Below are 10,516 nucleotides of genomic sequence, written 5' to 3' on the forward strand. Positions count from 1 at the left end.
AGTGGAAATATGAGCTGTGAAATAACACGACAGATGCTGATATATGACTAGATATAACCTGTGTGTTGTGTTCTCTAAACTGAAATTCCAGTATCATATTATTGCTGTAGCTATTGGTTGAAGCTAGACCTTGTGAACACTTTTAGCCCCTTTTGGCAGATGTTTGCTCCTCCATGCGGATGATTGTGGAAAATATTGTATGTATGCAATTTCCCACAAAATCTGTCTGGATAGATCGAAATTGTTTAATTTGATATGAAGTCTATTTAGGTACTATGGAAGCCCGTTTCCGCCACTGAATAAAAAATAAAAAAGGTAATTGCGACTTTTTATCTCACAATTCGGACTTTTTTTTCCTCAGAATTGCGTGATATAAACTCGCAAGTGCGAGTTAAAAAGTCATAATTGTAAGATATAAACTCACAATTCTGAGAAATAAAGTCAGAATTGCGTAATATAAACTTGCAATTGCGAGACATAAAGTCAGAATTGCAAGAAAAAAAGTCAGAATTGCGAGATATAAACTCGCATTTACGAGAAAAAAAGTCAGAATGGCAAGTTTTTATCTCGCAATTGCGAGTTTATATCTCACAATTCTGTGAAAAAAAAGTCAAGAATTGTGAGATAAAAAATTGCAATAACCCTTTTTTTAATATATTTTTTATTCAGTGCCGGAAACGGGTTTCCATAAGGTAGCCTACAGACATGGTTTGTCATTTTTTATTTATTTTTTTGGCATGTTGGGGCAGGTTGTCACATGTATTTTATATATACACTATTTTAATTGAAATTTCAGTTTGCCAAAACCATGGTTTGATGTTTCTTGTAATAACACATTTACATTTTCTTTGTCATTCATCTACGTTTTCTTTCATAAAGTTTGTAGGTATGCCTTTGGTAGATTGTATATTTTATAATCTCTAGTTAGAAAAAAAAAAGGATTTTGTAGCTTGACTTAATTATTTGATTATCCTTAAATAATTAAAATGTTATTAATATTTATAGTTTTTCTCTCATTAAAGCAGCACTATGTAACTTTTGGTGCTCTAGCGTTTAATAAACAGAACTGCACACATCCCGCGGAAGAACATTCCAACCGGAGCTACTTCTCTAAGTTTATGTCTATGGCGATTCACGCAGGTATGTGTTACTCCGCAGCGGTGACGACCCGACCAGGCTACAATAGTCCAAATATAAGTACTTATTATAAGTGTACCGTAGTGATTAGGAATAAGATAAAAACGTGGTTTGGAAGAATAATTCATGATGTACTCGCTCATTTTATACATTTTGCAAATTTTGAACACAGAAAAAGTTACATAGTGCTGCTTTAATAAAATATAGAAATGAATTAATATTGAAAGTATTACTTTGTAAATAATTCAAAATATTTAATAAAGCCCACACATTTGTCAAACATAGGTCTTTTCAGCCTTCAAAGTAGTTCAGATATGTGTATACCAAGACCTCATTAATAAGGCAACAGTGGTCTTGAGAGTCACATGTAATCAAGAGCAACTCACCACAGAGACAGGCTGTGTGTAAACGGTAGATATATATACCTATATATAAATGGAAAAACTTTTCTTGGCATTATGACATTATGTGTTGTCTCCTGTACTGCATACTGTATTCAGTAGTATTGCTGCCTATGATATCACACAATCCAGTATGCCCACTAACTAATAGAACTGGTATTATATGAATATATTTAAAACAATTATTTAAGTTGAGTAATGCAAAATGAATTGTAACATTTTTATAACATCAGCTACTTCCTGGAAGAATGAAGATTTAACTAAATAAATTGCTTTCCCTGTTTGCTAACATGTGACCAGCAGATATGGATGATAAGTCATTGGTCTTAAAAGTTGAATCTTTCAGAGAATCTTGCAGACTGGACTCATTGTTCAAACTGTTGCATCATTATCTTGCGGCTGACTTCATATGCTAAAAAGAGCGTTCCATTGGCAGGAAATGTTCGGATCATAGTTGGGGTCAAACCGGAATACAGAGGCGCCACTCCTGCAAACAAGATGGCAGAATATAACACACTGCAATCAAAAAGAAATTATTTTGTTTTATCATATGATGCAGTTATCAATCTGATCCAGTTTTATTTCTCAGGGAACAGTGGCGATGTCCATTATGTGTTATATCAGTGTCCTCATGTCGTACTATACTGATACTATTAATACTGTATCATACGAATTTTAAAATGAAATGCTAACTTAAATGTTTCTTTTTATTTAGATGTATGTTGAATTTTTTCAAAAACACTATTCAACCCTGCTGTTTTGTGACATGTTCCCCTTTAAAACAATTTAAAGAAAATGGTTTGTCTTTCTGACTTAACCCTGTTGTATAGGGTTAATTAAGCCTGATACAGACAAATCTGATCATTTAAGGCCTTTAAATGATCAACATGATCAAATCTCGCTGAAAAAACCTGTTGTACAAAAACTACTGCATTGTCTGATCAATAGTTTATACTTTTTAGCAAGTAAAAGGATTTTAGCATAATTCTAAAAACATCCCTCTTCAAGTTGTGGTAAATGTGTCTTTTTGCTGTGAAATTAGTTTTTTATTGTTATTTTATATTGTTAGTAATATTTCAAGATGAATGCTTGCTGGAATGACTTATCAATACTTCATTTTTACAAAGAAAAATCATGCTAAATTTTGAGCATCAAATATGATACATCAGACTTTTGAGGAAAGTTTATTTGTTCTCTGAAATATATTGCAATGCAATACAATGATAAGTTTTGTCCCGCCACAATAAAAACCGAGCTCATAAAACTAAGCATTTAAATATCATCTTACTAAGGCATATTATTGAGAGATATAGAGTGATAACTGATATATGTAAGTAGTAAGGGTGTAACGATTACAAACCCTGACGATGCAATGCATCGATCTTGAAACATGGATGGATTTATCGTGAATCGTCGATTTCGGACAGTAATCGATTTAAAACGCTAAGAATCGAATGAATCAAATTCGAATTGAACAGTGTTCGTGCCCTCGCATCTCTCCTTCACGCGCTCCACTATTTACCGCCTGTGACTGTCACAGCATTGCGCTTGCACTCCGTTCGTCTCACTGACACATTTTTTGAGCAGCTGTTGTGTGATCTCTCATTAGTAGCCTATTCGTGGCCAGTAATGCTAAAGTAAAGTAGTTCCCTTTCATGGGAACTTCGAACTGCGTCCTCTAGGGGTCGCTATGGGGACGCCTCGTCGTGACCCGTGTCTGAAGCATACATTGAAAAAAACACCAACTCATTGGCCGGCGACAGCCATGACGTCACTACCGGTGCGACTATAGTATAAATAGGCGCCGGGAGCACACATCTAAGAACGCGAGGTTTATCTAATAATCAGATGCATGAAAGTAGCGTTTGTTGCTATAGCAAACAAACATCAGGCACGTTTCTTTCAGAATCATCATTCGCCGATGGAGAGGAAAAGTTCAATACTATAGCATTTTATTTTATGAAAATGAGAAAAAGACATTTTCGCACTGAAAGAGAAGGGATCTTGCGCTCAAAGAACTTGACGTGCCAGGAAATGCCTAATATGGACAAAGGCATCTATGCTGCAGCTAAGCTGAATAAAAAGCAGAATGAACTGGTGAAACGTTAAGGCAATAAACACAATAAATAAATACAATTTATGAATAATGCAGTGCTAATTGACATGTCATTTATTACAGTACAGAAACTATAAAGTATATTTTCTACCTAATTCTGTGCAGAAAATTGAAATAATTGTTTGTAGTATATAAAACAATCATAAAATTGCCATTAGGAAAAAATTATAGATTACAAATGATTGATTATTGTCCAGCAGTGTATTTGATTTCTTATGGCAAATTTAAAGTAAGAGATAAGAAAAAAAAAATAATAATACATACATACATAAAATTATTGTATTTGACATTTCTGTCACTTTTGAAATGATGGTGTGACAAAATGTGAAAAAGAATGCAGAATCGAATAGAATAGAATCAAATTTAACTGTGAATCGAATCGTTCTGAATTTGCAAAAATCGTTCTTGAATCGAATCGAAAAGCTATGAATCGTGAATCGAATTGATTCGCTGTCTACCCAAAGATTCACAGCCCTAGTAAATAGTATGCTATACTGTTAAGAAGAACGCCTTGATTTACATTACATGCTATAAAAATTGCATCTTTCTAGCCATATAAAGTGCAAACGCATATGCAAACTTTATTATTTAGATTTCTTTCTGTTTTTTTTTCTAAATAAATTCAGTTCAATAAACTGTTCAATAATAAAAAAAAAAGATGATTTTCTGACTATTATTTCATATGTCAGGTTTAACAGGGGTTAAGATTGTCAGACATCATAACAACAGCTACATTTTCTGGCACAAGTGGCACTGTTTCTTGAGAATAACTCATTTGAAAACATCTCCTGTATTAATTTTGGGTAACACTTTATTTCGATAGTCCACTTTAGACATTCTATTAACAGCAAGTAACTTTGCAACTACATGTCAACTAGCAGTTAGTAGAGTATTAGTAGACTGTCTGCTTAATATCTTCTAACACTTTCTTTGTCAACTTATTCTACTAACCCTAAACCTACCCTAACAGTCTACTCTGAGAGTTAGTAGACATGTAGTTGCAAATTAATGAGAATTAGTTGACATGTAGTTACAAAGTTACTTATAGTTAATAGAATGTCTAAAGTGGACTATCAAAATAAAGTGTAACCCCCTTTTTTTTTTTTGTAGTTATAGCTCTGGAAATGTGCTGAAATTGTTTGCTACATTAATAAATAATATATTTTTTAAATGTTCTACCCAAGACTGATTGATCAGAAGGTACACAAGTTGGTTTGAAGGGACATTTGAACCAAAAACAAAAAGACAAAACATTTACTCAAACTCATGTCTTTTCAATCCCTCATCTTTAAAACAAAAATGAAGATATTATTAATATTATCTCGTTGTCCATCCATTAAAAGTCTATTAACAAACAGAAGTCAAGCAAGCATATTTGAGCCATGATCTAAAAGTGGATCTGTCACCCATGGCTTTTCCATTTTGGCCTAGTTTTTGTTACATAAATAATGACACGGTGTGATATGTCATGTGTTGTTGTTCATCTGAAGTTTTATTTTCCAGATTTTAAGACCTGCTAAGGACCAGATTTTTATTATTTTATTACGTCCTGATATGGAAAGCCAGGGAATTCAATAGGGTGCCCTTTCTTTTTCACATGACTGTACATCTTGGATGGCCTGAGGGGGAGTAAAGTATCAGCAAATTTTCATTTTTGGGTGAACTATTCCTTTAAAAAGTATTTTCTGATGAATAAACGTCTTATGGGTTTGGAACAACATTTTCATTTTTGGTTCGACTAACCCTTTAAGCCATAATTTTAAATTTGATAATTAGTAATTTGTGAATTTGCAAAAATCATTCTTGAATCGAAAACCTATGAATCGTGAATCGAATTGATTCGCTGTCTACCCAAAGATTCACAGCCCTAGTAAATAGTATGCTATACTGTTAAGAAGAACGCCTTGATTTACATTACATGCTATAAAAATTGCATCTTTCTAGCCATATAAAGTGCAAACGCATATGCAAACTTTATTATTTAGATTTCTTTCTGTTTTTTTTTCTAAATAAATTCAGTTCAATAAACTGTTCAATAATAAAAAAAAAAGATGATTTTCTGACTATTATTTCATATGTCAGGTTTAACAGGGGTTAAGATTGTCAGACATCATAACAACAGCTACATTTTCTGGCACAAGTGGCACTGTTTCTTGAGAATAACTCATTTGAAAACATCTCCTGTATTAATTTTGGGTAACACTTTATTTCGATAGTCCACTTTAGACATTCTATTAACAGCAAGTAACTTTGCAACTACATGTCAACTAGCAGTTAGTAGAGTATTAGTAGACTGTCTGCTTAATATCTTCTAACACTTTCTTTGTCAACTTATTCTACTAACCCTAAACCTACCCTAACAGTCTACTCTGAGAGTTAGTAGACATGTAGTTGCAAATTAATGAGAATTAGTTGACATGTAGTTGACATGTAGTTACAATGTTACTTATAGTTAGTAGAATGTCTAAAGGGGACTATCGAAATAAAGTGTAACCTAATTTTGTACCTGCAATGATCAAGGAACTTTATCAATTATCAAACGTAAAAATATTTATTGTTTGTCTTTTGAAAGCTGCATTCAAAATCCTGTTGGCTCAGAAATCTGAGGAGGTATGCGCCCCTCGGTTTGAATGGGCATGATGCCTCTGATCATAATTACACTACATACTATATATTTCATTCAATAATTAAAAGATAGTAGTACATTGATTATTTTACTCAATATTTGTGTACTGTGCAGTTTTAGGCTTATTAGAGTATCAGGCTATTATACTAGGTAACGGCAAAGTGTATTAAACAATAAGTTGAGTTTCCTTGTGCCCAGAATTGATCACTTATGAGGTTTCATGACAGACAGGATGTTGCATCCATTATGCGTCACTAGGTTTTGAAACAAAAATAAATACTGAAATCTCACCCTCATTTCGTAAAATCCCCATAAGAGTCTTGAGGAAGCCTTCCTGTTTCCCGGCTAAAGACAGAACCTGGATGCGAGACTTCACACAGTCTATGGGGTACACAACCAACCACAGACAGGCACCGCCAAAACCACCGCTGAACATCAATGGCACAACACCTGTCAGAAACACGTGGACACTGAGCAGAATTTCCTGTTTATAGAGAAGAATCGTCCAAGCTGTTCTTTTCCACAGAAGAATGAAATGAAGGAAAAGGACATTCTTTAAAATATCTTCCACACAAGAAAGAACGTCATACGGGTTTGCAGTGACATGAAGATGAGTATATGGTGACAGAATTTTGAATTTTAAGTGGCCTTCCCATGGACTGACCTATGTGCTCTTTGTCTCTGCCCATGTGTTGGGCAAACATTGAGCGGCTGAGTTCATATCCTCCAAAGAAACAGAAGTATCCAGGTACCTCACGGACTATAGTGGTGGTGAGACCCTGATAGAAACCCAGAGGACCATTTGTCCGTAGCACATTTCTCACAACAGACCACACTGTGCTGAAAGAGAGAAAGGAATTTCAGCAAGATATAAACTACGGGACAACTATGATTTCGAGGTCATATTTGTCCAAGTTCAATAACATAATAGGTACTCTGAACTTAGGAACAGTAGATGGCTTCAACCAAATTCAGCCCCTTAATAAGTTCATTTGCCCAAAAATTTAAATGAGGTCATAATTTACTCACACTCATGTCATTCCAAACTTGTATTTGGAACAACCAACCAATCAATCAATACATATTTTGAGAAACGTTTCAGTGTTTTTCCTGACCATACCATGGAAGCTAATAGTCAACAAAACATTTTGGTTACCAACATTCTTAAAAATACCTTCCTTTGAATACCAAAGAAAAATGCACATGGTAACCACATGAGGATGAGTAATTGATGACAGATATTACAAAAACAAAACAGGTATTTCTGGGAATTCTCAAGGTCTGTCAAAAACATGTAAATAAATAAAAACATTTGCATAAGAAAAAGAAGAGTCTATTTTAAAAAACATTTTTTTATACATTTTTTAAATTATGACATTATTTTGATTGTCTTGTTAGCGTAACGTAAACCATTTCTCATTGGTATGATGCATAAAAAGTTATAATGTTGTTTAAATTGAGTATGTATTTATACATCATGGTATACTTGTTATTGCTTTAATTCTTATTGATATTAATAAAAAAATCTTTGTATCCAAACACAAAGATTGTTTAAATCTTAATGAATATATTTTTATTTTCTTAATGTAAAATATTCCTTTTCTTTTCTTTCTTTCTTTCTTTCTTTCTTTCTTTCTTTCTTTCTTTCTTTCTTTCTTTCTTTCTTTCTTTCTTTCTTTCTTTCTTTCTTTCTTTCTTTCTTTCTTTCTTTCTTTCTTTCTTTCTTTCTTTCTTTCTTTCTTTCTTTCTTTCTAATGATGGCGTAATTATCTTTTGAATCCCCGGACAGTGGAACCTTGCTCAAAAAAAAAAAAACGTCATTGGTGGAGATATGCTAGCAAAAAATAATAGATAAAAAATGCATAATAGAAAGCGCAAAGGCGGCACTGAAAAGGCCAGAGGCACGGATCTAAGTGCAGCTCTTTATTTAAACAAGAAGGCAATTCAGGATGAGGAATAATCCAAAAGGTAAACATCAATGAAACAGCTTTGCACTAACACAAAGACAATGACTGACAATCAACAGAGGGAACTAAGGGATATAAATATACAGGATAACTCACAAAAACATACAATGAAGATAATCAGAAACCAAAGGAACATTGGAACAAAATAAACTTCAGAATAAAGCTCCATGAACAGAAACCAAAACAGATGTGATAAAAAGTTTATTTATTTTTTGTTAGAAATATTATGATATAGTAAAATATCAGGTTTATAAATATCACATGGTAAGTACCATGTTAGCCTTTATATCAAAGTACAATGGTATTGCCATTTTAACCCATTACTGGAATCCATTATTATTACGAAGTTTTACATAGTATTTTAAGAGGTGACACGAAAGAAACTGTAACCCTTTATTGACTATAAACATCTAATGTTTATCCAATAAAGACAGGCGCTCTGAACACGCAGGCTGTGGATCACATGACATAGCGTCTGTCCTAAAGGATTGAATTACATCATGCATATTGCGTGGACAAGTGAAACATAAGCACATTTAATTACTGGAATCACACAGAATTACTCTATGTAGCAAAAAGGGGAGGAGGTTCAACACTTCAACACACACCATATACAGTATATAACATTAACAGTTCATGTGTCGAACAGAGATTTTTTCATGATTTCTCTGTATCTTTACAGTTACTCCAGCATGTGGACAAGCACTAACAAATATGGACCAAAAGGGTTTTTGGACATGATACTATCATGGTAATATCATTTTGTTTTCCATTAATGTGAATGTACAATGTACAATATCAGTCAACTATGGACACTTTTGACCCTGTGGACTCTCTTGAAAATTCCCACCACAGTATCATTTCCACCAAAAGACAAATCATATTGTGTTTAATAGCTTTTTGACGTGAAAATGACAACTTTAATATTTTTAAAATATTTGTATAAATTAAATGACTCACTACATTGTCTCGTTAAGGCTAATTTCACAGCTAGCAATTTATGTTATCCTAAACAGAAACAATTAGGTAATATTTTCACATTTTCTTGTAATTTGCCCAAATATTCTGCTGACAATTGATATTCATGATACCATGAATTTTGAATTAACCAATAATTTATAAGTTTGCTCCGCACCAGTGGTATATTAAAACAATTTAATGTCATTAAAATGAAAAAAATAAAAAAATAAAACATATACCATATATATATATATACTATCTAGACAATATATACAGACAAACAGGACTTTACACTTTTATGAAATTACATTGTAAATGCATAGACAATAATATGGAGTTGGTCCCCATGCAGCTATAACAGCTTCCACTCTTCTGGGAAGGCTTTCCACAAGATTTTGGATTGTTTCTGTGGTCATTTTGATGTTGGACGAAAAGGACGTCTTGCAATCTATGTTCCAGTTCATCCCAAACATGTTCGATGGGGTTGAGATCAGGGTTCTATGCGGGCCAGTCAAGTTCTTCCAAACTAAACTCATCTAACCATGTCTTTATGGACCTTGCCGGAATAGAAAATAGCCTTCCCCAAACTATTCCCACAAAGTTGGAAGCATAGCTTTGTCCAAAATGTCTTGGTATGCTGAAGCATTAAGATTTCCCTTCAGTGGAAGTAAAGTGCCTAGCCTTGAAAAACAGTCCCATACCACTATCCACTCCACCAAACTTTACAATTGGCACAATACATTCAGGCAGGTAACGTTCTCTTGGCATCTGCCAAACCCAGACTTGCCCATCAGACGGCCAAACAGAGAAGCGTGATTCGTCACTCCACAGAACAAGTTTCCACTGCTCCAGAGTCCAGTGGTGGTGTGCTTTACACCAATCCATCTAAAGCTTGCATTTGTACTTGGTGATGTGAGGCTTGCATGCAGCTGTTTGGCCATGGAAACCTATTCCATGAAGCTCCTGCCACACAGTTTTTGTGCTCATATTAATGCCAGTGGAAGTTTGGAACTCTTCGGCTATGGAATCAGCAGAGCATTGGCGTCCTTTATGCATCATGCTCCTATACGCTTCCACTTTTCAATAATACCATTTACAGTTGATTGTGGGATGAAAAACTGACTTATTACAAAAGTGGTATCCTATCACAGTACGACACTTGAATTCCCTGAGCTCTTCAGAATAACCCATTTTTCCCCACAAATGTTTGTAAATGCAGACTGCATGGCTAGGTGCTTGATTTTATACACCTGCGGCAATGGGTCTGATTAAAACACCTGAATTCAATAATTAAGAGGTGTGTCCCAAT

General features: G+C 34.0%; 1 protein-coding gene across 1 annotated transcript in view; it reads right to left on the reverse strand.

The window, feature by feature from the left end:
* Nucleotides 1-1,406: 1,406 nt before the first annotated feature.
* Nucleotides 1,407-10,516, reverse strand: part of LOC107726723 (mitochondrial ornithine transporter 1-like) — a 12,054-nt gene continuing 2,944 nt past the window's right edge. Inside the window, exons 3-5 of the mRNA XM_016536417.1 lie at nt 6,945-7,120; nt 6,572-6,730; nt 1,407-2,025 (exon numbers count right to left, since the gene is read on the reverse strand). Coding sequence (XP_016391903.1) covers nt 1,904-2,025; nt 6,572-6,730; nt 6,945-7,120 — 457 coding nt within the window. The 3' untranslated portion in view covers nt 1,407-1,903. The remainder of the gene's footprint in view (nt 2,026-6,571; nt 6,731-6,944; nt 7,121-10,516) is intronic.

This window comes from Sinocyclocheilus rhinocerous, unplaced genomic scaffold (assembly GCF_001515625.1).
Source record: "Sinocyclocheilus rhinocerous isolate Xijiao unplaced genomic scaffold, SAMN03320098_v1.1 scaffold974, whole genome shotgun sequence".
Taxonomy (NCBI): Eukaryota; Metazoa; Chordata; class Actinopteri; order Cypriniformes; family Cyprinidae; genus Sinocyclocheilus; species Sinocyclocheilus rhinocerous.